The 27,644-nt window shown below is 55.6% G+C and overlaps 11 protein-coding genes across 11 annotated transcripts; 5 read left to right on the top strand and 6 right to left on the bottom strand.

The window, feature by feature from the left end:
- Positions 1–336: 336 nt before the first annotated feature.
- DL89DRAFT_279183 (NADP-dependent dehydrogenase) lies at positions 337–1,479 on the top strand (the record flags this gene model as incomplete). Its single annotated transcript, XM_040889559.1, has 2 exons — positions 337–921; positions 958–1,479. The coding sequence occupies 2 exons, from the start codon at positions 337–339 to the stop codon at positions 1,372–1,374; spliced, it is 1,002 nt and encodes a 333-aa protein (XP_040740294.1). The 3' UTR covers positions 1,375–1,479.
- Positions 1,480–2,002: 523 nt separating this feature from the next.
- On the top strand, positions 2,003–3,480 carry DL89DRAFT_270216 (Metallo-dependent phosphatase). Its single transcript, XM_040888615.1, has 3 exons — positions 2,003–3,196; positions 3,237–3,292; positions 3,324–3,480. Exons 1-3 carry the CDS (start codon positions 2,138–2,140, stop codon positions 3,460–3,462), a joined length of 1,254 nt encoding a protein of 417 aa, XP_040740293.1. The 5' UTR covers positions 2,003–2,137; the 3' UTR covers positions 3,463–3,480.
- A 19-nt stretch (positions 3,481–3,499) lies between these two features.
- On the bottom strand, positions 3,500–3,938 carry DL89DRAFT_270215 (uncharacterized protein; the record flags this gene model as incomplete). The annotated part of the gene is given in 3 exon segments (XM_040888614.1): positions 3,500–3,651; positions 3,663–3,788; positions 3,810–3,938. Coding segments are annotated over 3 exon segments (298 nt in total), but the record flags the coding sequence as incomplete, so codon positions are not given.
- Positions 3,939–3,989: 51 nt separating this feature from the next.
- DL89DRAFT_270214 (uncharacterized protein) lies at positions 3,990–7,963 on the bottom strand. The gene is made up of 6 exons (XM_040888613.1): positions 6,567–7,963; positions 6,173–6,532; positions 5,995–6,129; positions 5,840–5,945; positions 4,204–5,781; positions 3,990–4,012 (listed from the first exon to the last, which is right to left on the bottom strand). Exons 1-5 carry the CDS (start codon positions 7,701–7,703, stop codon positions 4,346–4,348), a joined length of 3,174 nt encoding a protein of 1,057 aa, XP_040740291.1. The 5' UTR covers positions 7,704–7,963; the 3' UTR covers positions 3,990–4,012; positions 4,204–4,345.
- Position 7,964: 1 nt separating this feature from the next.
- On the bottom strand, positions 7,965–9,610 carry DL89DRAFT_270213 (bifunctional 6-phosphofructo-2-kinase/fructose-2,6-bisphosphate 2-phosphatase). The gene is made up of 5 exons (XM_040888612.1): positions 9,134–9,610; positions 8,979–9,108; positions 8,625–8,935; positions 8,336–8,590; positions 7,965–8,256 (listed from the first exon to the last, which is right to left on the bottom strand). The coding sequence occupies exons 1-5, from the start codon at positions 9,560–9,562 to the stop codon at positions 8,035–8,037; spliced, it is 1,347 nt and encodes a 448-aa protein (XP_040740290.1). The 5' UTR covers positions 9,563–9,610; the 3' UTR covers positions 7,965–8,034.
- Positions 9,611–10,189: 579 nt separating this feature from the next.
- On the top strand, positions 10,190–10,980 carry DL89DRAFT_270212 (uncharacterized protein; the record flags this gene model as incomplete). The annotated part of the gene is made up of 1 exon (XM_040888611.1): positions 10,190–10,980. A coding segment is annotated over one exon (378 nt), but the record flags the coding sequence as incomplete, so codon positions are not given.
- DL89DRAFT_249460 (SET domain-containing protein) lies at positions 10,950–11,564 on the bottom strand (the record flags this gene model as incomplete). The annotated part of the gene is made up of 1 exon (XM_040885161.1): positions 10,950–11,564. One exon carries the CDS (start codon positions 11,562–11,564, stop codon positions 10,950–10,952), a length of 615 nt encoding a protein of 204 aa, XP_040740288.1.
- Positions 11,565–14,238: 2,674 nt separating this feature from the next.
- On the bottom strand, positions 14,239–16,990 carry DL89DRAFT_260301 (plasma-membrane proton-e; the record flags this gene model as incomplete). Its single annotated transcript, XM_040885770.1, has 3 exons — positions 14,239–15,696; positions 15,765–16,638; positions 16,770–16,990. 3 exons carry the CDS (start codon positions 16,988–16,990, stop codon positions 14,239–14,241), a joined length of 2,553 nt encoding a protein of 850 aa, XP_040740287.1.
- Positions 16,991–19,498: 2,508 nt separating this feature from the next.
- Positions 19,499–21,214, bottom strand: DL89DRAFT_260300 (ThrRS/AlaRS common domain-containing protein; the record flags this gene model as incomplete). Its single annotated transcript, XM_040885769.1, has 3 exons — positions 19,499–19,636; positions 19,702–20,110; positions 20,583–21,214. 3 exons carry the CDS (start codon positions 21,212–21,214, stop codon positions 19,499–19,501), a joined length of 1,179 nt encoding a protein of 392 aa, XP_040740286.1.
- Positions 21,215–21,434: 220 nt separating this feature from the next.
- Positions 21,435–22,609, top strand: DL89DRAFT_270207 (S-adenosyl-L-methionine-dependent methyltransferase). The gene is made up of 2 exons (XM_040888610.1): positions 21,435–22,192; positions 22,411–22,609. Exons 1-2 carry the CDS (start codon positions 21,498–21,500, stop codon positions 22,562–22,564), a joined length of 849 nt encoding a protein of 282 aa, XP_040740285.1. The 5' UTR covers positions 21,435–21,497; the 3' UTR covers positions 22,565–22,609.
- A 1,106-nt stretch (positions 22,610–23,715) lies between these two features.
- Positions 23,716–25,463, top strand: DL89DRAFT_286366 (UTP--glucose-1-phosphate uridylyltransferase; the record flags this gene model as incomplete). Its single annotated transcript, XM_040889865.1, has 2 exons — positions 23,716–23,936; positions 24,011–25,463. The coding sequence occupies 2 exons, from the start codon at positions 23,716–23,718 to the stop codon at positions 25,461–25,463; spliced, it is 1,674 nt and encodes a 557-aa protein (XP_040740284.1).
- Positions 25,464–27,644: the final 2,181 nt, after the last annotated feature.

Raw genomic sequence — 27,644 nt, 5'->3', positions numbered from 1 at the left:
ACCTTAGTCATCACCCATTACACGATTGTGCCATTGTGGACTTTACATCTCGTGATATTGTTTAATCCAAGCCGATTCCACTTGTATGCGAGGGGAATGCCGTCCCAGAAACAGAGACACACCGGCTACCAGAGACCAGAACCACGGGAGTTGGATTAGTAATATACTCAGAAGACGCACCTGGGCAACACTAATGCGTCAAGAAGAGACTATTTAAACAGGCGTATCTACATAAATATTTAAAACGAGCGTCTTTCACAGGAGCTCGATCTCCCCACAAAACACACTACCATATGAAATCTCCCCAAATCCCTCAGCAAATTTACTCTAGGCACCATGTCGAATCCCGATATCAACACCCGCATCTTGGTCAACAAGTACTCCCCTACCGGCCTTCTGACCCTTGACAACTTCAAGGTTGTGGCTGCCCCAGCTCCTACCAAGGACTCGCTGAAAGAAGGACAAATCCTTGTCCGCAATCTCCACCACACCGTGGACCCGTACCAGCGTGGTCGTCTGAATGGTAATACTGGCAGATACGTCCCGCCATACACTATCAATGAGCCAATTACCACCGATGGTGTCGCTGTTGTAGAGGTATCAGCCAACCCCGGCTTTGTCTCTGGTGATCTCGTTGCTAATCCAAACTCAGCCTGGGAAAACAAGTCAGTTGTTGCTGCTGATGCTGTACACAAGCTGCACAGGGATGATGGTATCAGCCCTCGCGACTACGTCACTGTTCTGGGCATGCCGTCATTCACAGCCTTTGTCGGCTTGACCACGATTGGTAAGCTCAAGGCCGGTGAGACCATCTTGGTCTCTTCGGCATCGGGTGCCGTTGGCCAGATGGTTGTTCAGCTCGCCAAGGCCCGTGGTCTGCGTGTTATTGGTGTTGCTGGTTCAGACAACAAGGTCGAGTTTGTCAAGAGCATTGGTGCCGATGCTGCCTTCAACTAGAAGACTTCCCGCAACTCTGTCGTGTCGATCAAGGAGGCTGCTCCGGAGGGCATTGACATCTACTTTGACAACGTCGGTGGCGTGTTCCTGGACGCTGCTCTTGCCAATATCAATGCTGGTGCGCGCACCATCTCGTGCGGCGTTCTTTCTCAAATGAACCTCAAGCCTGAGGAAAAGTACGGTGTGAAGAATATTGGCAATATCCTGGCTAAAACTGCCACTCTGCAAGTTGTGCTTGTTTACAACCATTACAATACTCCAGTGGAGATCGAGTTCGTCGACGAGATCAGTGTGCTGTACAGAGAAGGCAGGATCCAGTATCGCGTTGATGAGACTGTTGGACTGGAAAGAACTCCTCAGACAGTTCTGAACATGTTTAATGGGAAGAGTTTCGGATGCAGTGTTGTCAAGGTCTAGCTCATCAGATTTCATTCCTCTTATCGCTGCACTGTCATGTTCAGTTTGGCATCTACATTTTTACTAGTTGAGGTACCAATAAAACCGTATACCATCGGAGTATAAGCAACATACACGGTAGAGCTTAAGCCAGCTAGCACATGGTGTAAGCCCCAAGCAGGACAGCTGCCTTACCACCACTAAAGCTAATCAGCAATTAGTGTTTTTCACCTTGAAACTCTTGCTGAGAATATTGACATGTATAAGGGTAGTATAGTTTGGAGGCACCGATTCCACTTGTCGTTGAAAAGAGAGAGAGAAGGGCAGAATTAGCTTAACCTATGGTGCAGAGCGCTAGTGCACTCAGCCAAATGTAGATAGCATGGACCTTTACGCACTAGCCGGACGAAGAATGAAGGCGCTTTGCTTGCACATCAGGAGAATGGTACCATTGGCTGGCATTGGGGCACATCAATCCTGCTGGCATGTGTGGAATTTCCTCAAGGATTTACATACCTCCGAGAAAAGTCTACACAAAAAAGTCGCTGCTGTCAATCTCTTCGTCTGCTATGGCTGCTGGTTGGAGCATAGTTCGCAGACTTGCTGCCCTAGAAAAGTCCTAGACCACAGGCCTCTCTGCTTTGTTCGTTTCATTTGTATCATTTATTACACTATTAAGTTTGCCCTCTCATTCCCTTGCATATCGCTGACTTTTGATCCACATACCGCAGCTTGGTCAGCCATACAAGACGTAGAAGGAATACAGAATAAGGAGGTTCATAGGATGAGGCTGTACTATCGGCGCCTCGCACTCCTGGTGGTCTCCCAGATACTTGCGTTCTGGATTCTAATCAAGATTCTGGGCAACCCAGGCGTGCAGACATTGCGCGCGACAGTGGGCACATGGCTCTCCGACAGCGGGTTCTATCCGTGCACAATACGCAAGCTCCCAATGATATTCGAGCACGGCGATGCGCACTACTTTGTTATCTGGGAGTCATCATGCCCGTCAGGGAATCCGGTAGTTGAATGGTGGGTGGATGACGCTAAGGGTTCGAGGCGTGTAACTGTCGAGCCTAGGTATAGGCGCATCGACGCCAACCACCACAGATACACGGCGATTTTCGGGCCAGTTGGCAATGCTGCGGATGTGTTCTACAAGGTCAGCAACTACCGCCAAGGCACACAGCAGTACAGGATCCATAGACCAGCTAAACATAGCCTGCACCGCGTCCTGGTGATGGCCGACAACCAGAACGAACCCGCAAACTTCCGCCGTGTACTGGGCAGAGTCCGCAAACTCTACGGCCCTGGTGTCTATCCAGACATGACCTTGCATGCAGGCGATGTTATCCAGATGCCCGAAAAGCTGGAAGACTGGCAGAACCAGTTTTTTGCACCACTGGAAGACGTCGGTGGCCTGCAGCACCGTTCGCCGATAATATTCGTGCCAGGCAACCACGACCACGACAAAAGCCGGCGACCAGACAACCACAACTATTACACAGACATGTACCATGGGCTGTTTGATTCCGAGGATCTGAGCAAGACATTGGTGGCCAACGGCACATACCACCAGTTCTACCACAGCGTGAGCGTGGGCACAGCACGCATCATTGTGCTGGACGCAGAATGCCCGTCCCCGGAGCAGAGTATGTTTTTGAAGCGCGAGTTGCAGTCAGCGGTGTTCCAAGGCGCTGAATTCAAGATCATTGCGATCCATGTTCCACCCTACGTCGAGTTCTGGGATCCATATGCGTGGAACGACAAGGGTGAAAAGCACTGGGACGAGCATATCCGGGCAGAGTATGACCCGCTATTCCGCAAACACGGTGTACACCTGGTCATCTCTGGCCACCAGCACAACTACCAGAGGTCTACAGGTGCATCGGGGCCCTGGGTATGCACCAAACGACTCAATCACATATGCCATTCGTTGGTGGTGCTGGTGGCGGCCTGGATCTGAAAAGGGTTGAGGACTACCAGATGTACAATGTCACGTACTTTGATCACCATTTCGTCAGCTTGGACATCGAGAATAAGCAGCTGCACTGGGTCGCACGCAACGTTGCTGGCGAGACTATCGACGAGTTTGTCTTCCAGCACTAGTGTATGAGCGCACATGACAATATCTTTCAATGTTGTAAAATGATTCATTTTATGAGAATAGTCGGGCGCACAGCGCAGGACGCTAGAGATATTACGTTGTAAAAACAGGCAGAGGCTCTTGTGAGAGTTTACCAGTAGCCGCCATAGTACGGGTAGCCGTAGCCGCCATAACCGCCATAGCCGCCGTAGCCACCATAGCCGCCGTAGCCGCCGTAGTACGGGTAGCCGCCATAGCCACCGTACAGACCGCCGTAGCCACCGTACATGCCACCATAGTACGGGTATGCCCACATTCCCTTGCCGCGAGTGCCCGAGGGGCCAGCAGCGCCAGCAGCGGGGCCAGCAGCGCCATGCATGCCAGCAGCCTCAGGACCAGCGCCAGTGGCCTGTGGGCCAGCCATCGGAGAGCCCTGGGGACCAGCCATGGGGGAGCCCTGGGGAGAAGCGCCACCGCCCATCTGAGGAGTAGCAGAAACAACGGCCGATGAGGCGACGAGAAGAGAAGCAAGCGTAGCGAAAGTGTTCATTGTTGCTGTTGCTGTTGCTGTTGCTGTTGGTGTGTTGTTAGAAAATGTTGATGATGTTGCTGTTGAGATGACGGATAGTGCAGATACCATGGACTTTATACCACATTGCGACAAGCGAGACACTGCTGTGTTTGAATGGCAATAGTGCTAGGTTCCTAGAAAAATCGACGCAAACAGGCAATTCCAGCTCTTCTACCGCGCAGCAGTAGCATCCAGGCAGAAAACGGAGGCAGCAGAGGCAGGCAGCAGGAAAACCCGCGCATATTCCAGGCAGTACATGTCCAATGTTTTCCCACTGACACTTCACATATCAAAACCTCTCATGCAACAAATGACTGCCATATTATTAACTGCATTTACAACTCGGAGTACACGTTTACCGTCATGCCCACAAAATACACGGCCATTGCTGCCAGGCCAACTGCACGAGTCATGCGGTACTGCTGGCGCGGCACGATGACGACATACACCAGAGTGTTGAACAGCAGGCACGCGGTGCTGACCATGATCGACTTCGACGAGATCTGTATCTCGACTGCATCGCCATTCGAGCCCCTATGTGACATGGCGCTGACGGCTGCCGTGCCAACGCCCAGCAAAATGTTGACCATGGGCCCACCAAAGCATGCGGCCAGAGCCATAGTCGGATAGCCCATGGTAGCCAGAGTGACGTTGGTAACCAGGTCGCCAACGCTGTTGCCGAGTCCAACCAAAGTCAGCCCCAGGATCTCTTCGCTAATGTCCATGACCAGACCCAGCGTCTGTGTGATGGCTACGATTTCGTCAGCAATGAGATAGATCCACGACAGACCGCTCAGGAACCCAAAAAAGCACGGTAGGACACGGATCACATACGAGTCTGGCACGCAGTGCTCATATGTACAAATGGACAGCAAAAGGAACATGCTCACTCCGACACACCCGATGGCGCGCGGCATGATGACTAGTAGCTGCGGCATTGCCCTGCACAGCATGCAGTACAGGAACATGGCGGTCATGACAATGCACACATAGCGTATGACACGTTTGGCCCACACGATCTGGTGAGGATCCACGGCTGCCAGCCACATGCCTTGAGACATGTTTGTTTCGAACGAGAATCCACTGGCGGCACTAAAGGACTGCGTCGGCGAGATACCGGTCGGGAAGCTATGGCCGACAAATTTGCTGCGGTTGCTAACCAGGCTCATGTGGCGGCTGTGTAGCTCCAGGTGCTCCTGGCGGTTGTTGGCTTCGTAGCTCACTAGATCGCTGTGCTCGGGAAGCAGGCGCGCCGATTCGTCGGGCTGTAGCAGCACCGGGCAGTCAGAGGGCAAGGAGCAGCGGCGTGGAATGCAGGCTGGCGACTCAGAGTGGCAGGGCAGCCGATTGTCCGGTGACGATGTGCGCTTTGGCGAATGCGGCATTTGAAGCTGCCGCTGGACACCCATGTGGATCGCCTGCTCCATCATCGGGCTTTGGTCGTCATCAACAGTGGCCGGCATTCTAAACGCAGGGGCCACAGCCGGGCTCGATGTCTTGGCTGGCCTCGGCGGCGGGCGGGTTAACACGGGTACGGTCAAGGTCAGCAGTAGCATAGGAACTGCACTATATACAATAAAGAACTTGCGAAGCATGGTCGCGTCTGCCCGCCAATGGCGCAGGGTCGGGATGCAACAGCGCAGTAGTGCAATGCCCCGGCCACGCCATCCTCTGCTCATACGCGCCGACACCGAGCTCCAGCTGGAGCTAGGACGGGTAAAGCTATGCGGGACAATGCTCAGGTGCGGGCTGGGTATCGAGCTTGGTATAGCTGGCAATGCTTGAGCTGTGCGACGAGCGGTCAGAGGCCGATTTTGGCGAAGATGGACATTTATCGGCTGCATCCTGCAGGTGGTGCAGTTTCCGACGCGGTGGTGGCAGGGGAGTTGGCGGTTGCACCCAGATAGTCGGGATAGCAGCCTGCTCTTGCCGTTGCTTCCGAATGGCCGCTGTCCTGGCACCTTGCCTGGCCTAGCTCCTCCACTTCTACCGGCGTATCAGATTCAGGACTAGCAGCTCTGCTCACTAGCCGGTCTGGCGGATTCGCCGAGGCAGGACGGATCTGGATCTGCGGTGTGGGCGGCACTGCGGTGTGTGCCTGCTGGGCTGCCGACTGGCCCTGCAATCCACTTCTTCAGCAAATTAGGCTCGGAGCGGAAGACAGATGGAGACAGATGGAGATTGGGCGATTTGGCCAGACGGATCGACCGTACCGAATCACTGTCTGGCCTCACGCTCATCTCCAAGTCGTGCGACGGCGACCTCTCGATCAAGATGTTGGTATGCGGAAGCATCGTGTAGTTTGACCATGGCGGGGTAGGTGTCGGTGTGCTGAACTCTGAGTGGTCCACGCAGTTGATAGCTTGGGACGTGGCAGTCTCCAGGTACTCGTCACTACCATCCGATTCAGCAGCACCAGCAGGGTCGCTAGTATGGGCTGGGGGATAGCCCGAATGTATGCCGAGCATAGGCATCGAGTTGTGAGCCTGTAGGGTCTGTCTGCGCGCCTCCTCCCGTGCGGCCTTCAGCGCAGGCCATGAAATCTGTCAACTCGACAGCCGTCAGCATCGACCGGCGATGGTAGAGCAAAAACTCCTCAAATGCCTGCTCGGGGTTCTCGTCGTCCCCAGAGTCATGCTCCTTACTCCCAGCAGCAACAGACAGCGCTCTCTCGGTCAATGCATCGTTGCCTCTGTGAACCAGCGATGCGTGGTCCAGGCTCAAGCTCTCATCTGGCTCGCTGACAACAAGGGCCGGGGCTGCGATCGGGCTGTGTTGTAGCTGGATAGCTACGTCAGGCACTTCGTCGTCCTCAGACACGTCTATTGCTGCCTTGCCGTAAAAGTAGTTGCTCAGCCTGTGCTCATAATACGTAGTAATGACGACAGTGACAGCATACAGCAGGTACAACCCGACCATACACAGCGCCAGCACGCGGGTCAGTCGGCCAGTGACAATGATAACAGCCATGGTGGCGACAGCAGCGACAAAGAACCACAGCTCACGCAAATATGGCATTGGGTTGACGACATACGCGGGCACGACCAGGGTGGTTGCGCCAACTACGACGCTGGTAATGAACGATGCGCTGCCGATCAGCTGGCCAATAGCCAGGGCGCCGCTGCCGGCCTTGACAGCGCTGTACGTGCCGAACAGGTCGGGGGCGCCATTGCCAAAGGCCAGCAGGGTGACACCGGCGATGCTCTCGGGCAGGTGCAGCAGCTTGACCACAGTGCTGATATTGGGCGAAAAGTAGTCGGAGGCAGACACGCCCAGCCATATAAACAGCAGCGCGACCCACCCAGCCATCAGCACCACCAGCGCTGGGCGCCATGACGCCGATGAGCAATAGTATATGTCGATATAGTCCAGGGCACCTTTGCCGTAGCCTGTGCAGTGCTTACGGATCCCCTTGCATGTCATCGGCTTGACGTGGATTGCGCGCCAGCACTCGCCCTCCGGGCCGCCTCTGCCGACTGAATGCGTGGTGTTGGACGAGACAGCGGGCCCGGATGCGGCAGTCATGCTTGGGGCCACGGGTTCTGTGGGAAATGCATTGAATTCAGCCAGGTTAGGCAGGGAAGTCGAAATAGGGCTGGCAAGTGCTTGATTTGGTGGGCCCTGCATGAGCAGAGACAGCAGCAACAGCGATACCAGAACCGCGGCGATTATGCGGTTCGGTCGGGGCGCCATTTCTGTTTTTAGGAAAGATACTTGGTAGTTTAGAGGGATAAATAACTGAGGGAGGAAAAGAGAAGAGAAGAACTCCGAGTAAAAAAAGACCCAAGGGAGCACACCTACGGATTAGCGCATCGGCTGTTCCACAGGGGGAGGGGAGAAGAGGTGGTTGCACTAGGCAGCAGCAGGGGCCATGCTGGAGCAGATGAGGACGAGGGCTTCTTGGCACTCCCGCGTCACTCACAAATCCACGCCGTTTCCATAGAACATCGGTGCAGAGGGCCAAAAATAGCCGCCGGAACTGACGAGGGCGTTTATTGTATCAACAGAAAAGTGGATGCTGGGGCTACAGCAGCTTGGTGTTCCTGGCAGAACATGTTGTTTCGGCAGGCGATGGCAGTGGCGGTGTGGCAGTGCGGTCGGGCATGAGAATCTCGGGGTACCTGATTTTCAGGGTGGATGCGGCATCGATTTCCTCAAAGTCGTCAATGTCAGGCACGTAGCGCCAGACACGCAAGAAGTTGCCAAAGGGACGGGGCTCGCAGGCATAGACGTAGCCCAGCGGCAGCTCCATGTCGGGCATGTGTGTGGTGGGGATGTCCATGAAGTAGGCCAGCAGGGTGCGGGCCATAGGCGCGATGAGTCACCAGCAGCACCGAGTGGCGGATGCGCTCCAGCTCGACAATGACCTGCTGCAGGCGCAGCACCACATCGGCATACGACTCGCCGCCAATGCCCGGGTAGCGGTAGTAAAACTTGTCAAGCTGGCGCGCCTCGAACTCGTCGGGGTACTGGGCAGCAATCTCAGCATATGTCATGCCCTCGCACTTCCCCGCATAGATCTCATTCAATGACCGGATGTGCTTGATGCGGTACTGCGTCGCGTCAAAGTGCTCGGCCGTCTCCATTGTGCGACGCAGCATCGACGGTCCACACCTCGAAGGCCGGCGCTGCCGAGGACCCGTTGCTGCCCGCGAAATGGCCCATCTTCTGGTTGCTCGCAGCCACCTCGGCGCCGAACTCGCTACGCCGCCGGTCAATGAACCGCGCTAGCGCCTGTGCATATTGGCGGCCGGTGTCCGACAGACACGCGTCGCCGCCGATGCGGCCGGCAGCGTTGTCTTGGCTCTCGCCGTGACGCGTGATATAGATGACGCGTGGCTGCAGATTCATGTTCATCAGATAGAATACCACCTGGCTCTCGAGGAAGCCCTGGATGTTGTATGCAATCACCTTGGTGCCCACATCTACAATCTTGCAATACTGCACCGCCTGCTTCTCCTCGGCCACGCCGATAGGTTGTGTATGCGCGCTCGTAGTTACGCAGCCGCGCGCGGAAGTCTGCCTCGGCCACTGCCGGGTCCATGCCCAGGTAGTCGGGGCTCTGCGTCTTGAGCCGGATATTGCGGTTGATGATGGCCTTGGTCCGTGCAGATGCTCTCGACAAACAGCAGGTTGACGTCGGCAAATCCGCCGATGCGCTCGATCAGCGCCCGCCGCCGCGCGATCGTCGAGTTTGTCGCGTCGTGGATCGCGATCTGCCCGCCTGCCTGCAGCCACCGCAGCAGGTCGTCCAGCACATCCATTGCCACCTGCTCGCGCAGCTGGCTGGCCCGCGCATTGTCGGGGTCGAAGAAGTCCGACGAGTGCCGGGTCGCGCACCCCGCGCACCCGTCGGCGCTCTGCGGCGTCTCGCACTCTGCACATGCCTCGTCCTCCATGCGCTTCTGAGCCGGCTCAAAGTCCTCGATGGTGCCCGCTAGCCGCCGCCGGTCGCCCACGTTGAAGATTTTTGTCTGGAACCCCAGCCACGACAGGTACCGCTTCAGCTTCTTGACTATGTAGCTCTTGCCGCGCGCCGGCAGCCCCACCATCACCACCACCAGCCGGTGGTCGCTGTCTGTGTGTGCGTCTCCGTGTCCTAATACAAGCATAGTATATAAAAATTTTGTAAGCAGAAGGAAAGTAGCGAATCGGCAGCACTGGCCTTTTTCCGTCGGGTCAATAATCACAGACGCGCTATTAGTGGGCTCGAAAAAGAAAATCGCCATAAAACTAGTGTCCGTTTTGACCCCGCCCCACCCCCGCCAATTTCTGCTGAAAAATTCTTTTCCGCCGATCACTTCTGTCCCTCTGCACGCGACCTGCAGACCTTTTCTCTGGCTCTCTGTCCCCCTCTACTTACCAAACCGCTGCATGCGGTAGAATGGAGCCGTGTTGGCAAACCGCGGCGTGTCAAACAGCGCCCCGATGGGGCTCGAGCCCACTGTTGCGTCCAGGTTCGCGTACGGGATGCGGAGGAGTCGCTCGCTACACCATCGATAGTGCAAATCGTTAATCGATCACGACAACACAACGAAGCAGATGATGCATGATAGGAGAATATTTTTTTCGCATCCGCAAACCCCGTGGAGCAGAGCGGTTGACATATTTCTTACCTCATGCTTGCCGAAAAAAAATAGAAAAGGAGGAAAAAGGGGTGTCTTGGGCCAGGCGGTGGATGTGTGAAAGATGTGCTCCTGCTGCTGCTTGGTGCTGGGCACAAGCGCCAAAACAACAGAATGCCCACCAACCAGCCACCACAATAACTGCTTTTCCCAAGTGATTCACCTTTTTTCTATGCCCACTGTCGTCTTCTGCGTCGCCGATATATCACTGTTCGCCATTCAGGATGACCCCGCTCTTTGTTTTCCTTTTTGCTCTGTGCGCGACTGCCGGCTTCCGGAGTGATCGCTCTCTGATGCTGCAGTAAACCCCCCTTTTGACCACCATGCTCTCGCCAAGTTCTGGTTTTCCTCTTGTCAGCGAGCCAGGGCTGCTCGATTGGCGCACCAAGCAAAATAATCAGCGATTGGCAAGTAGGCACATATGTGTGGTCATGTCAATGCCCTCTCGTGCTGCTCAACCGTGTGCTTGCCCCAGCCAAAATGCCATGGGTGCGGCATGATGTCAACGGCGGTACACAAACTGCTGCTGATGCTGCTGCTTCTAAACGGAATCCGACTTGCCTATCGCATTTGTCAAGCGCGCCACCACCAACCCACACACTAGCCACAGATAATCAAGCCATGCCTGCACTGGCAGTACCGCTGTCTGTTCTACGCGCATTGAAACTCCAAATAGCCCCCCACACGCACATTCCGATAAGCTGGATGCATGCAAAGGTCTGGATTCTCCAGTGTTTCAGAAGTCTGCTATTTTCCGAAGCAAAATAAAAACGAAGGGTTTTCTGAAAAAGAACACGTAGTAACAGCAAATCTACTAGTTCAGGTAGCCACGGCAGTTGACCGATCCACACAGGCACGGGATCTTGATGTCCTCTGGCGGGAACTTGTAGTCGTACGTTACTTCTTCTCCAACGTTAATGTCTTGGCTTGCATAAATGACGATGCGCTTGGTGCCATCTGCCACGATGGTCTTGGCAAAGCAGTTGGGGTCGCAGCTGTGGTTGATGAACCGGGCAACGTTGCCGCACTTGGTCGCATCCAGCACCGTCTCGCTGTCGATCCGGAACAGGTAGCTGCTGCCAATGCCCTCGTACTCATACTGTGCCTCGCGGATATCCTCCAATGCCCCGCGGAACCGCTCGCCAATGTACTCGATCACAAACTCGCCCTGGTATATCGGCTCGCTTGCAAACAACCCCCAGTCGTGAATTGCACTCTTGGAGAACCGCAGCTTCTTCGTCCGCGACTCAAGCTGGTTGAACCGCAGCAGATCCGAGCCGTCGCCGCCGCCGTGGCTGTTGCTGCTGCCGCCCAGGCTGAACTCTGCCCGCAGCTTGCGGTTGGCTGCCCGATGCGTCCGCGACGATGACGACCCGGCCGCCGCATGCGACAGCGAGTAGAATAGGCTCGCGTCGCTGACATTCGACATGCCCCCGCGCTTGCCCCGCCCGTTGCGCTCGCCGTTGCTGGCCTTTTCGGCAAACCCACGCAGACGCGCCGACACTGCCATGTCCATGCCGCTGAAGAAGTTAGCCGACCAGTGAAGCTGCGCATGCAGCTGCGGCAAATATAGCGCCTTCAGCTCTTTGGAGATTGCGCTGTATCCCTGAGTTCTGGCCGACCCTGTTGAGTTCTCCGGCAGTGCTGGTGCCACCTCCACAGAATCAGCCGACTCTTCGGTCAGCGTCAGCGCTAACGGAGTTCCGGGCTGCGACGACAGGTCCAGAAGCTGGCTATCGCGTCGGGGCTTCTTGTTGCTCTTGACCCCCGGCACACGCGTCTTTTTGGGCTTGATCGGCCGCATCAGCTCATCCACTTCTATCTCGTACTCGTCGCTGTCATCTTCGTCGCCGTCATCGTCGGTAGCGGCCGCATCAGACACGTCGCTGTCAACTGCCCGCAGCAAGGGCTTTTTGCGCGGCCGCCCTGGACCACGCTTTTGCCGTGGCTTGTCGGCAATTGACAATACATCTGAATCGCCGGCCATCTCCGAATCGCTGAATTTCCTTTTGCTGCGCCCCAGCTTCCTCATCGACTCGGTCGAGGATACCTTTGGCAGCTCGTGTGCGCTAGACTCGCTGTCCAAGACATTTCGCTGGGGCTCGGTGGCTCTAAGCCGACTCTTTTTTGTCTGTGTTACTCCGCCGCCACGCCGGAAGCTGGGCAGGTCCGACAGCACAGAGTTGAACAGCGGACTTGATTCCGGTCGCGACAGCGTGCTGCTGCTGCTTTTGCTGTGAGTAAGTTGCTTTACCATGGCCGCTGTGTCAATCCCTGCTGCCGCTGTTGCTGCTGCCGCTGGTCGCGCCACTACCGATTTGCGGTCTAGCTTCTTCAGCCGCTCCGTAATATCGCCCAGTGGTCGCAGTGTATGCAGCGGTGCTGCTGCTGCACGTACAGGCGGCGGATTCATGAAATCCTTGACCAGCGTGTGCATTCGCCGCTTCTGAACGTCCATGACAAACGCGCTCGACAGCTCGCGCACCATCATCTCATGCACCAATTCGTGCAGCCGAGGATCGTCCATCTCGAATGGCCGTGCCTCTAGTCCCTGGCTCCTGTCGCCGCGGATAGCCTGCGCTGCTGTCATTGACCGTCCCACGGCGCTTGATGCCCTTTGCCAGCTCAGATAACCGCGATCGATCTGCAGGCTCATACAGCTCGACGTCAATTGCCCGGCCCTGGTAAATGTTCTTATCGCACAGCCGCTGGCACCGATGTGCATCACGCTCTGCAGCAAACAGAACAAACCAGTAGCCGCCATCACGCACCACGCCTGTGGGCCGGTACCGCTCAAAGAACCGAAACACCGTGTCCTCGGAATTGGCTGAAAACGATATGCTGGACCGAGGAATTCGTACTGCGCCTGTGTCATCTTTGGGACCGCTGCTGCGCTGTGTCAAGGGAGCAACCTGCGGTGCTCGAGCCATCAGGTCCTGCTTTCGCCGCTCTGCCTCATCAATCTCTCGCAGCATTCCATCGTAAATGCCCTGGAATGTACCGTCGACATCTACCAGTATCTGCACAGGCTTGTCTCCAGCCCTAATCGACCCTCCCGACTCAATTGCCTCCTTGGCTGCCATCCGCGGGTGTGGTGCATTGGGTGCCCCCACAAACTCGACCGGGCGATTCCCAGACTCGAGCCAGTAGACATGTCGTAGCCGAGCCGCACACTGCCCACAGCGACCAAAGTTCAGAAAATGCACCTTTAGCTGGTCGGTAGTCACCAATGGCGACATGCCTGTCACTGCAATGGCACACACGGAAGGCGCTCCGACCGAACGCGAGTCGGTTTCAAACATCGGCATGCGTAGAATGCACGGCATCTGCGATATCCGCCGCTGCTTTGCCCGCCACGCATGCATAGCCGGCGCCATCCGCGGATCCCGGTCACTCGCCATCGTATGTATATGTTGCTGGCTCGCTGGCCGATGCTGGTGTTGGTGCTGATGCCGGCGACACCAAGCTCTGCGGCGTAGCCAAGTACCCTGCTGATGCATCGCCTCGGGTCTGGTGATGTGTGGCTATATTATCTACAAACTGCCGTCCGACATCGGGCTTTGTGGCTAAAGGAAACACATGGGCTGTCAATACGGGGAGAGCTGTACAACGAGAGCAAGCACAGACAGTGTGCTGGGCATGGAGAGATAGTCACCTGTGGTAGTCTTGTCCGGTAAATGTGCATTAAACGGCTCCAACCGACCAGCACACATAGCCACGTCGTTTTGCACAGGTGTGAATTGGAAATAAATCTAGAGAAGCAACACGCGTGCTACTGTTCAGGAAGGGAGGAATGCACACGTTTGGAGAGTAAGAACAGTGTGCGCAATCCTCGCAGGAAAGAGAAGTTGTTAAAATGCAGGTTTGAATGGACGCGCAGGGCAAAGAAAGAAGAGCGGCTTCGAAAAAGAGGACGGAAATGCTCGCGAACAAAATAAAACCCACAGCTGAATCAACTGGTTGAGCCGCGACTCGGCTCACTGCCCAGAAAAGCTGCGTCGACTCACTATGCATGGCAGGGAACGGTTTTGCGATATATAGTTTTTCGCCTTGACAAGAGAAAGAGGATGTTATAAAAAAACACGAGGGGAAATTTGATGTATTTAGAAGGCCTTCTGAGCGGCCTGCTCGAAAGCCTGGGCAGCATAGATTGCCCGGGACACCTTGCGAACCTTCTCGATATTCTTGCCGACGCGAGCCTCGATGGCGCGGCGCTCGCGCTTCTGGACCAGCTTCTCGCGACGAGCACGGGTGGGCCACAGCTTGACAGTGAGCTCAAAGCTCCAGATACGGAACATGAACACCTTGACCGCATCGAGCAGCACAAAGTATGCCAGCGACAGACAGATAAGGCTGACACCCCAGCCCCAGCCGATGGCTATGATGAAGTCGCCGATACCGAAGATCGAAATGAACATGGCGAAGATCTGGGTGGCCAGAATGGCAGCCGTGAATGTGATCGAGGGCAGATTCTCCCAGAAGAAGCCACCGAGACGGGTCGAGAAGATGGTGAAGTGCGGGGCCGACGACACGTTGAGGTAGATGATGGTCTGCATCTTGCCAATGTGGTGGTCGTCCTCGGGCGAGATGTTCTCATCGGGCGGCACATTGAAACCGTCGCGGGCAACAAAGTACACGGAAAAGGTCAGGATGGTCAGGAAGCACCCGAGAACCACCGACATCGTGATGAGCTGGCCAATACGCCACTTGTCCGGACGGCGCGAGATCTGGGCGTTGTCGACGGCAATGACCAATGTGGCACAGTCGTTGAGCACAGCAATCAAGATGAGCAGCACGGCCTTCATCTGCCAGCGGAACACCAGGGTGATGATGAAGAAGAAGATCAGGAAGTGGACGGTCGAAGTGATACGGTACAGGGCATACGAGCGCATGCGCTGGAAGATGGCACGCGAAGTCAGGATACCGTCGACAATGGTCGACAGACCCGGAGCCAGCAGAACGATATCGGCAGCCGAGCGGGCAGCATCGGTACAGTCGTGGACAGCAATACCGACATTGGCCTTCTTCAGAGCCGGGGCATCGTTGACACCATCGCCAGTCATACCAACCAGCAGACCCTTGGACTGCAGGAGCTCAACCACGCGGTACTTGTGCTCGGGAATGACCTGGGCGAAACCATCAGCGTGCAGGCAGCGGTCGGCGAGCTGGGCGTCCGTGGCCTCGGGGTCGGTCAGGCTGTTCGCATCGAGGATGGCGCGCTGCATGCCCAGACGGTGCGCGACCTCCTTGGCAATGATGAGCTGATCGCCAGTAACCATCTTGACCACAACACCCATCTCCTCGCAGCGACGGATGGTCTCACCAGAGTCGGGGCGGGGCGGGTCGAGGAGCGAGATCATGCCAATGAGCTGCCACTCGTCGAGCGAGCCAGGAACCGTGCGGGCGACACCCAGGGCACGCAGACCGCGGCGGGCCAGCATGTTGACGGCGTGGGTAGCCTCGTTGTCGCCACCGACAAGCTTGACAATGACCTGCGGGGCGCCCTTGGCCACCTTGAAGGTCTCGCTGGCGTTGTGGTCGATGACAGTGGCCTGGGTGAGCTTGGTTCGCCGGGTTGAACGGGACAAACGAGGTGACCTTGAAGCCGGGGATGGTGTGCCCAACGCACTCGGACAGCAGAGGCACGTCCTTCTTTGGCGGCCGTGCGCACGGCCATCTCGATGGGGTCGTTGGCTCCGGGCTCCGACGCCAGGTACGAGTACAGCAGCAGGTCCTCCTTGGTGAACCCAGGCTTGAGGTACGGCTCGTCAAAGGTCAGCTTGTTCAGGGTCAGAGTACCAGTCTTGTCGGAGCACAGCACCGAGACCGAGGCCATCTCCTCGACGGCAGTCAGGCGCTTGACGATAACCTGCTTGGCAGCCAGCTGCTTGGCACCGACGGCCATGGTCACCGACATGACAGTGGGCAGACCGACCGGGATGGCAGCAACCGTGAGCACCAGCACATCACGCAGCACCTCAAACACGGCATCCTTGTCAAGATAGCCTAGGTCGCTACGCTTGCGCAGGAGCAGGTAGATGAAGAGGATGATGACCATGGTGACAGTGATGATGACAAGGAAGTTGCCGATCTGGTTGATAATCTTTTGGAAGTGGCCCTGCTCGTTGGTGATGGAGATGAGGTTGGCGGCACGGCCGATAAACGTGTTGGCACCGGTCTTGGTCACGACAGCCAGCATCTGGCCCTGCTTACAGATCGACGACGAGTAGATGGTGTCGCCCTTCTTCTTCTCGACCGGCAGCGACTCACCAGTGAGCGCAGACTGATCGACCTGCAGGTTGACCTCGGCGTTCGAGCCGTCGACACCAATGCCGAGCAGACGCGCATCGGCAGGGATAATATCACCGAGACGCACGGCGATGACGTCGCCGGGCACCAGTGTGTTGGACTCGACCTCGATGAGCTGGCCATCGCGGAAGACACGGGACTTGAGCGGCGAGCGTGTTCTTGAGCGCATCCAGGGCTGCATCGGCCTTGGACTCCTCGATGAAGCCGATCAGAGCGTTGATGATAAGCAGGCCACCAATGATACCAAAATCAATCCAATCCTCGACCACACCGGACAGAATGAAGGCCAGCTCGATGAGGTAGGCAATGGCTCCCTGTGAAGTACGACAGGAACTTGAGGAAGGGGTTGGTCTTCTTCTCGGAGATCTCGTTCAGGCCAAACTGGGCCAGGCGCTCCTCGACCTCAGCGTTGGTCAGACCCTTGAGCGGCTCGGTGTGCAGCAGGGCTTCCAGCTCCGGGGCCAGCTCCTCGGCGACCTCGACATGATGGTGGTCCTCGAATTCGGTGGCCTTCTCGTCGAGACCCTTCTTTTCGTCGACAGTCATTGCAAAAGAGAGTGGTTGGGCCTGCTGTTGATGAAGTGGCAGATATTAAGTCGACAGAGGAGAGACTGTCTGCTATAGGAAGGGGAGGTGAATATTAGGTGTTCGCCCAGATGCAGCAACACGGAGAAAAATTATGAAACAACTGTGGAGAGAAAAGATAAAATGCTACTAGACGGAAAATAAGGTGGACGAACTTATCATTTCGGTTGGAATGAGAAACGAGGAAGGGGAGAGGCGGCGCGCGCGGTGCGATATTTATTGCAGCATGGAACGAACGGGCTACTTGCAAATGCTGTATAGAAAAAGAGGGGGTGGGTTCCGACCGCCGGGCCCTGACCCACCCCCTTTATTCGCTACGGGAAATATTGTTGTTATTCTCGCTCCTGTCCGTGCCTCCCCCATTTTCTCGCTGGCAGACAGGCGGAAACATACAGGGGAGAGAAAATCCAGCAGCACTAGCTTTTGTCTGAAGTTCCTGTGCGACACATGAACATTTATGCTGAAAAGGACTTTCCGGAAAATTCGGGATAAATATTCAGCGGAAATCAGCCGTTCGGACTTTAGAGTTGGGTGGGCGCGCTCTTTCCAGCTGATCGGCTCTCGTAATTTCTCCACCTGACACGGCAACCGCTGGTGGAGAGAACGTGCCGATGACGACACGGGATCATTGCGCTGGGCTCTGTTTGGACGTCCGAGAGACGGGCAGCAGGAGAATCGGAGTATGTGTACGTCGTGGCCCGGGGGCATCAGTGCGGTGCTCAGTGTGGCCAGCATGAGGCATGGCCCAGTCGCCAGAAAAAAGAGGATGGCTCCAGCGGTGGCAGGTACATGGGCCGATGAAGAGATCGACGCTGGCCAAAGCGGGTGCAGCCTGCCATGCTTTTGCCTTATCAGGGGAGGGAGTCCCCGCACTCCAGCGCCTCTGCGCAGGAGTTGGCATGCATGCTCTGCGGGTCGGCAATTACTCAGTCCCGGAGCTTCTAGCACCTGTGCGAATTGCATGAGCTAAATGGCACTATAACTCCGCGGGTGGCTGGAATACCGCCCATTGTGTAGATTTCTTTGGCTCGAGCCCCTTTCTCTGCCCCGCGGTTTTTCATTAGCCTCGTGCCCCTGAGCTTGCTAGCCCGAACCAGTCGCGCATTAAATAGGAATGCTGGACCTGTATCAAAGCAGGGCTGGTGGCTCATTGGCAGGTAGTAGACCAGCCTGTCCGGCATTCTGTCCGGCCTGCTGTCCAGCTGGCTGGTTTGGCAGGCTGGCTAACTGGACTGGCTGTCTGGCCAGCTGTGTTGGGAGACGGCAGTGCAATGGGGGAGGGATGGGAAAGAAGGGCGTCCCTCACAACCACCAGCGATCGGCAGGTCAGACGGATTTGCATTACTGTGTGCTCTCCGGAACCAGCAGCCAGTCTGAATCCCTGATTGCTGGCGGTCAGATTGGGATTCTCGCTGTCCCGGAGACCTGTCTGTGCTGCATGCCGTAAGCGACGCTCCGGCGGGGATGGGAACTTTTTTATTGGAACGACGAAAAACGGGCAATCGCAATTATCATTTTCTCTGACTGGCCAGAGGCGAATCTGTCGAGCCCACTTTTTCGCTTCCAAACATAAAAGGGAGGGATAGTACAGACGCCCGACTGCAATTGCTCAGAAACAGTCCCTGTATCCACCGAACGCCGTCACTGCATTCCCCCTCCTTTGTTTCTCAGACATTGCGGGCGAAAAAGCGCGATGACGGGACATGCGAATTCGTGAGGGCTTCCGTTGCAGCAGGCCTGCAAGATCTGCTCCAGCCATATGCAAGACGGCGTGCGGGATGGCCCTTCTCTCCTTGGCGACATCTGCTCCAGCCAGCCTTGCTACAAAAAGGATGCCTGGCTCCGTCAATGCTCGACTTGCAGCTATACCTGGGTACATCTCTGCACCGCGCCTCTCTCCCTCGTCTCCATCTCCGCCACACCCGCATACACCTGCTAACGCGGGAACAGTAAACGCCCATTTGGCATGTCTCCACGACCCACTGCCGTGGTGGAGGGATCGATGCAGTCGCAAATCGTCTGCGGTTGGATCACTGAGCCAGCCGTGGCCGGCGGAGTGAGAGGACTTGCTGGCAGGAGTGAGGGCACAGCACCCCCGCCGAACTATTCCAAGCAGAAGAATGGAACTGCAGCTTGCCGAGGCCCCAATCGCGCCATACAATCTGCCTTGTTTCGTTCACGGACGCTTCCCAGATGATACCCAATCCTTTCTCTGTTACCCCTGGAATCTGTGCCATTCTCCGGGAACATAATCATCCATGTACCGGACTCCTCTGCTGACTTTGAACATCATTGGCGTTGATGCTGCACCCAATCCCAGACATCCCGAGGATGGCCAGCTGATGTGGCAAATTATAGAACACATGCTTTCTCGGCCACAACATGAAACACGTCCCCCACCCACCCTCCCCCCAAAGTCGCACATCGTTTAGATAAGACGGGCATGCCGTTTATTGCCATGTAAAGAAATTACATGGCAAACTTGCTCAGCTTGTTGAAGCTGGCTGCCTTGCCCTGCCAGACACCGCGCTTGGCTCCGCCCTTGCATTGGCCGAGCAGCGAGCCGAGCTGGTCGATCGCTTGGGCAACGGCTTCCTCGGAGCTGCCCTGCAACCACCAGCGGGCCGCCCTCGGTCCTTGGTCCCGCACGCGACTACCGCCAGCCAGCTCACATCCTTCACTCGCTTGACCAGCTCGCTGACCACACCGTTGGCAAACTGCCCGTCACCATCCTCGCTGTGGTAGACCAATGTGCGCAATCCGTCCTTGTCGGATCCATTCAGCTGCTGGGCCAGGTCCGCGGCCACCAGCGGTGCCAGCTGGCGGCGCAGATTGCGCAGCGACTTGTTCGCCTGCTTCGACTGTTTCAGAAGCCGATCTACTGCCTCACCGTGTGTCTCAGGCCCGCACGACAGTAGCTCAGTAAGTTTCTTGTCCCTGGCCAGCGACTCGTGTGCGTACTGCCGCACCCGTCCGCCGACGTAAAAGAACAGCCGCGTGTTGCCGCCCCGAATGCGGTCCGTGGCGCCCAGCTTGACAACTTGCAACTGCGATGTGTTGGTGATGTGCGTTCCACAGCACCTACAGAGAGGGACAGCAGGGCATCAAGTGTCAGCGCGTCATTGTCTGCTGCAGCAGCAGTAGTCATTGGATCTTCTGCCTAGAAGCCCCAGTTGCAATGTCAGGCAGCAGCGATTCAGAGAATGGACGCACAATATTACCGGTGGCGTCGGTACACAAAAAACGGGCCGTCTGCCTCGCCAAGCCATGTTCCCGCCAGCAGCGGATAATGCCAACACGAACATATTCTAGAAACCAGCAGCAGCCGCAGAATGCAATGGGGGAGGGGGATGACACGAAGCACCGGAAGAAAAACCATATTCCTCCCCCAGGGCGCGGCATCACACACGGCATATTGTGCTTTGCATCCAGCTAGCAATTAGTGGCTGGCACTACCAGCAACGGTGGCTGCACAGACAAAGCGCGGGCTTCTGCCAAGAAAGTCTCTGCAGCACTGAGCCCACGCCTTCCCACGGAAGCAGCCGATACTTACGCGTTGCTGTCGAATTCTCCGTCCTTGCCAATGTCCACATAGCGGATGACGCCGCCAACATAATCCTCCGGTACCGAGCTCGGGCAGTCGCCGGCGCCTTGCTCGAACACCCGCACATTGACCACGATTTGCTCCATGATTATCTGATTACAGCGCTCCTCAACAGCGTCGATAGCCGACTGGCTCAGCACAAAGTCTTTGGTCGTCTTTAGCTCAACGTGCGACGACCTATCGCCCATGCTCCATGACACCGTGTCGAGCCCGTGCTCGCGCTCCAAAACGGCGCTCAAAAGGTGCTGGCCTGAATGCTGCTGCATGTGGTCCAGCCGCCGTGCAAAATCTACGCTGACCTGCACGGCAGCGCCAGTGGCGACAGGCGACTCGGTGTAATGGATGGCGCGCAGCCCATCCCGCTTGGCAAACCGCACAGCGATGCCGCTGATCGATCCCATGTCGGCAGGCTGGCCGCCACCCTCGGGGAAGATCACAGTGTCCTCGAGCTCGACCTCGTACAGGCCGTCAGCATTGGGTCCGTCGGAGCAGCTCACAACGTGCGTGTCCAGCGTCTTTAGGAACGGCTGCTGCTGGCAGGACAAGAGGCCGACCGGTTTTGGGCTGATAGAGGCTACCATGTTACGATTACAAAGACAGGGAAATTAGATGGTGCTGCTGATATCTGAGATAGAATGCGGAAGAAAGAGCCAACTCAAATACCCACACAATGCAGACCGGCTCTACCCGCGAAACACCACAAGCCCCACATCACGGTCCCAGATGATCACGACACGGGATCAGCCAATCACGCAGGATCAGAGAGAAGAAAAAAACTGGTGCGCTCTCAATGCAGGCTTTTTTTTTTTTCAAGACTCCGCTTATTTGACTTCTCACTCTATTTACACAAGCATTTCACCCAAAATGTCGAGGCCAGAGCACATCGCACCGCCCGAGCTCTTCTACGGGATCGATGAGGCAAAGAAGTACACCAACAACTCACGCATTGCGACTATCCAGGCCGAAATGACCCTGCGCGCAGTCGAGCTCCTGGCGTTGCCCGACACTGACGACGTCCCCTGCTACTTGTTGGACATTGGCTGCGGATCAGGGCTCAGCGGCGAGATCCTGGAAGAGGACGGACACGTGTGGGTGGGCATGGACATTGCACCGGCCATGCTCGACATCGCCGTCGACAAGGAACTCGAGGGCGATCTGTTCCTGCAGGACATCGGCCAGGGCCTCGGCTTCCGGCCCGGCGCATTTGACGGGGCAATCAGCGTGTCCGTGCTGCAGTGGCTGTGCAATGCCGACAAGAGCGAGAACAAACCGCGCTACCGGCTGCAGCGGTTCTTTTCGACCTTGTTCATGGCCCTGCAGCGCGGCGCACGCGCCGTGTTCCAGTTTTACCCCGAGAACGACAAGCAGGTGGACATGATTATGAGCACAGCGATGAAGTGCGGGTTCACAGGCGGTCTGGTGGTGGACTATCCGAATTCGAAGAAGGCACGCAAATTCTACCTGTGCCTGTTTGCAGGGCAGGCAGCACCGGGCCAGAAACACGAGCTGCCCCAGGGCCTTGATAATGAAGCTCCCGGCGTCGCGTACACGGAAACCAGGTATGTAAATCTTGCCATTGTTCGATATGTACGCCCAATGTCGCTCCCTTTCTACGACGCCTTGTTGGCTGCCGATATCACTTGCGTGCTTGCTGCCCCCAACTGCTTTTTGAAGGTGGGCTGTAGAACATCCAGCCTGGATACTAGTTTTCTGTTTATCGTGCGCTATCAACATCTCACACACGCACATCGCTGCTGACATGCATTAATTTGTGTAGGATCCACAACAAGGCGCGGGGAAAGAGCAGCCGCCGGCCGGTCAAGGATGCCAACTGGGTGCTGCACAAGAAGGAACTGGCGCGCAAGCGGGGCAAGGAGGATGTGCCGCTGGACTCGAAATACACTGCTCGCAAGCGCAAGCCGCGGTTCTAAAGATAAAGTGCGCTATTTTTGAATAAAGCAACAAATGGGTGTCTATGTACTCTGGTGTTTGAGGATAGCAGCTCCCCGGGTACTCTTTAGGTGATAGCCAAAACAGACAGGCAGCAGTGATCATCTGCACCCGTCGCTTTCATCATCACCTCAGCCCTCCCGTCATCACATTGGGTGTTCTTTGTCCGGACTGGTTTCCCATCCGATTGCGCCGATCCTCGCCTGCGCTGCGCTCTCTCTCTGTACAATTGTTGGACAGAAATAGAGGAGAGATCCTCCGGGCATAGAGGCAGAGACAACAACAACAACAACAACAGCGACGACAACAACAACATGGACAGGCTCCTTTTTGAGGCCTGACTCAGGGGAATGGTGTGCTGTCTGGGCTGGTTCGTGCTCAGCGCTGGTAGGACAACAGCCAAAGCGGGATTTGGGAGATAAAAGCTCGTGCCCTGATGGTTTGGGGGCACGCCATCGCCCAGTGTTGTTCAAGAAGCTGAGGGGATTCCGGGCCTCTACCACTGACAGCCCCACCAAGCACACTCTGGCCAAGGTGGTGTGGATCAAGGGACAGCCTGAGAGGCAATGCAATGCGCACCAAGTGGTCTGGTATCTTTGGATGGGGCCGATAACAGCCTGCCGCCTCCCGCCCCCAGTCGGCTATCAAAGTCATGAGGTGATGTCTGCGCGGCGGGGGAGACCGCTGGGCGAGAGGTTTCATTGATGTCGCTGATGTTGCTGGGCCTGCTGCATCGAATAGCTGCGCCCAGGTGTGACTGGCGCGACATGTGGATCCCTCTTGCCCAGACCACGAGCGCCCGAGCCCCCAACCCAACTGGCGCAATAAACGCCGGGGGCCTACGTTATCTCAGGCTGCATCCCAAATTAGGCAGCGCCAGGAGTCGGCAGGTGTGCTCGTCTAAACGCATGTCCCAACCACGGGCTGCACGGCCTTTTCTGTTTTTCCATTCTTTGTCACTGAGACAGTAAGATTGATGCTGTGCTCTTTTTCGGGCGCGGGTTTGCAGCCCCTGCCCCATATATAAAGGGCGAGTGGGGCGGGGAGGGGGCAGGAGGCCTAGAACCACACACCCTCTTTTCTCTACACCCTTCCCCCTCCTTCCCGTGCTATCGGACCACTTTTTTTTACCATGGCTCAAGACCGTCGCACCTCATTCACCCGCCACCACTCGCAGGACATCCGCTCCACCTCCGCCCCGGGCGGCGTCGAGCACGCTGTGCGTGTCGAGCTCGATGGCCTGGTCAAGCAGATGCCCGAGGGCCCCGAGAAGGACAAGTTCTCCAAGGAGATGGACGACTTCTACCGTCTCTTCCAGCGCTACCACCACGAGAAGAAGCACAGCAAGCCTCTGTAAGTACCACCCTGCCGCCAGCACCACATGCCTTGAAGGATCGGCTCTCTGCCATGGGCTGTTGCCTTTTTAGAGGCAAGTCTGCCCCCGATGTTTTGATTGCCTGCGGGCGCGCTGATGAAAATGAACGACCGTCGGACCGTCTCAGTGTGAGCGCATCGCCCCTGATCCGGACACCAAAACAACAACAAAACACCTTTTTTACTCACAACAACTCTCACCACCACCAACCGCTGTGTAGGGACTGGGAGAAGGTCCGCGGCCCCAAGCCTGAGGACGTGATCGCATACAAGGATCTGCCGGCCAAGGAGTTCAAGGAAGTGTCGCCGCTGCTCAACAAGCTTGCGGTGCTCAAGCTCAACGGTGGTCTCGGAACCACCATGGGCTGCGTCGGGCCCAAGTCAGCCATCGAGGTGCGTGACAGCCAGACCTTCCTCGATCTCACCGTGCAGCAGATCGAGTACCTCAACGAGGTCTCGGGCGCCGACGTGCCCCTGATTCTGATGAACTCGTTCAACACTGACGAGGACACCAGCAAGATTGTGCAAAAGTACAACACCCACAACGTCAGCATCTGCACTTTCAACCAGAGCCGCTGGCCGCGCTTCAAGACCGACTCGAACCTGCCGCTGGCACACACGCCCGAGAACCGCCCTGGCTACTGGTACCCGCCCGGTCACGGTGACCTGTACGAGGCCTTCGCCAACTCTGGCCTGCTCGACCAGCTGCTGGAGGACGGCAAGGAGTGGGTGTTTGTGTCCAACGTCGATAACCTGGGTGCCACCGTCGACCCTGCCATCCTGCAGCACATGGCCGACACCGGCGCCGAGTTCGTTATGGAGGTCACCGACAAGACCAAGGCCGATATCAAGGGTGGAACAATCATCGACTACGACGGCCAGGTGCGTCTGCTCGAGATTGCCCAGGTCCCCAAGGCCCACGTTGACGACTTCAAGCGCGTCAAGAAGTTCAAGATCTTCAACACCAACAACCTGTGGATCAGCCTCAAGGCCATCAAGCGCCTTGTTGAGAAGCACGACCTCGAGCTCGACCTCATTGTCAACCACAAGACCACCGACGACGGCACTGCTGTCATCCAGCTCGAGACCGCTGTTGGTGCTGCCATCAAGCACTTCAGCAACTCGCACGGTGTCAATGTCCCGCGCTCGCGCTTCCTGCCTGTCAAGTCCACCTCGGACCTGTTCCTGGTCACCTCGGACCTGTACCTGCTTGAGAATGGCCAGCTGCGGATGAACCCTAAGCGCACGTTCCAGACCGTGCCCATTGTCAAGCTCGGCGACCACTTCAAGAAGGTCAATGACTACCTGGCCCGCTTCAAGACCCCGCCCCAGATCCTGGAGCTCGACCATCTTACCGTTACTGGCGATGTGTGCTTCAGTGCTGACGTCACTCTCGAGGGCACCGTCATCATTGTCGCCAACCACGGTGCCCACATCGACATCCCCCGCGGTGCTGTTCTCAACGACAAGGTCGTCTCAGGCGATCTGCGTCTGCTTGACCATTAAATATTCCTTTCCCTGTGCTTTTCCCCCTTCAAATATATCTCTTTCTCTCACCAGTCCCAATCTGCAATTTGGTAGACAAACGCACAGGCCGCCTGGGCTACTACTAGCTCCGTGGGCTGGCTTACTGCTGGCAGCTGATATCTGGGAATGGGCAATAGCTTTTAGGCAGAGGTTACAGAATTGCATGCTGGAAACGTTTCAAGGTGGCTAATATAGCAAAAGCTAAGGGGTAGTATAGCGGTGTATATAGGTATGCTGAAAAAGTGAAATGCGCAATGGAATAAATAATAATAGTTACTCTGCTTGCGATGCGAGCTCGGCTGCTAGTCAGCATGGGTTGACACGTCGATAAGAGCATCACGGCGAACCGGTCATTTGAACGTGTCGGATGGTTGTTGGTGCAATAGCGATCATGGACAGGTCCCCATCTTGGTGGTCCTGCTCAGCGCAGGCGTTTCAGCGCTGGGGTCTGGTGAATTTAGCGACAGCCGGCTACAGTATCGGCATCCGCGGTATCAGTACCTGCAGCCTCGAAATATATGGTGATATCAGCCTTAGACACCATATTTTGTAACAAAATATATATCGTTACGCCGTCCATTGTTGCTATTCCATGGAATTTTCTATCTCCTATGCACCTTAAATGGCTTTGATATTAGATCTGCAATCCGGCTACACACATCCCACACAGATTGTGCAATCCCATTGACCAGGCTGCGTACAAGGACTGGGGGTGCTGGCTTACACGGATTTAAGGGCCGTCAGCACTGATACGGGCTCTCGGATCAGGCCACATGCAGACTGAGTCTGTTACAGCCCAAATGGAATCGCTTACATATGCTCATAAAACTATTTAATTTATAAAACTGAACTCGGAGTTTTTGCATGACCGCTCTATGAACTAAACAGCCCTATCTCATAGAAGGTACTTATAGAATGGGCGCACACCTTGGAAATACTTGTACATGGCCCCAGCAGAAAATGCAGCTGTAAAAAAGATGCAATTGGAAAAGTGCATAAATGTGCATGCCACTAAAGCACCAGTGCTACCACTGCCGTTAGTATACATCCTGCTTCTGCCACCTGTAGCCCGAGATTACAAATCGGATCTATGTAATAGCGGTGCGTTTTAAACATCTTTCGATAATAAGCTCTATTTAAATAAAACAAATTCCCAGTTAAATAATGCAGCAGAGTGGTGTAGCCAGAGAATACATGCGCTTGCAACCTGTCAGCATATATTCTGATGATTGCTAGTTAATAATGAAGGGCAAAACTCAGTTTTCATCTCAGATGTGCATCTCATGGCATCTAAAGTCTATGCTGAGATATTGAAGACAAGTTTGGATGAAGAATAGAGTAAAACATAACTCCACGCATTGCTCATTAAAAACACTAAATATCAAGTCTTCTTAACCGAGTTTCCTGTGCATTATATTGTAATATGTCGTGGTAAATGTGCTTGAGATATAGTTAGTGACTGTGGATTCAATACTTTCCTTTCAATTCACGAGACACATTTGTAAATAAGCACATGTGAACATATGTGGCTCCTCAAGCACTCGTGATTACACTATCCGAGCCCGCAATCCAGGGTACACTCGTATCTTGCCGCTCTCCTCAAGCCCAAGACTGAAAATTCACAATTGGTAGCCACGCCGTATACACTTTGAGAATGAAACGGGGCGTAGGTTTGATCAGTCAAATTGTGCTTAAAAATACTTTGCAAATAGCGAGCCGCACATTACATCATTGCCAAACATAGAAATTAAATTCAGCAACCTCCGTGATGCATATCAAAAGGATCTATTTGAAGCACGGTATTCTCAACCGTTTGCTACCAAACAATCCTTTGATCTCTACCACCACGTCTGGCAGTGTCAGCAAAGCAGTTTGGAGCGTGAATGTGCTTCAACGAATGGAATTCAGGCAACCACGAGCCCTGTCACTGCACTTGTGCCTTCCAAATCCTGCCCTGGCGAGCGTTCTGGTATTTGATTTTGGACCGGGCCAAATTGGCCATTGTCAAAACGAATGCAATGGGTAGATGTAGTGCGAGAATGCAACGCCAAGTTACAGACCGAAGAGAGAAGGTACAAATTTTCCTTGTTCTCTCCCTGTGGCAGCCTGGCCCTACTCTGAATCGATAGAGAAGAAGGCAGCAGAGCAAGGGCAGTCCAT

Source organism: Linderina pennispora (assembly GCF_002104995.1).
Source record: "Linderina pennispora strain ATCC 12442 chromosome Unknown DL89scaffold_16, whole genome shotgun sequence".
Taxonomy (NCBI): Eukaryota; Fungi; Kickxellomycota; class Kickxellomycetes; order Kickxellales; family Kickxellaceae; genus Linderina; species Linderina pennispora.
Note: the sequence above shows the minus strand (reverse complement) of the source record. Positions and strands in the feature narration are given on the sequence as shown.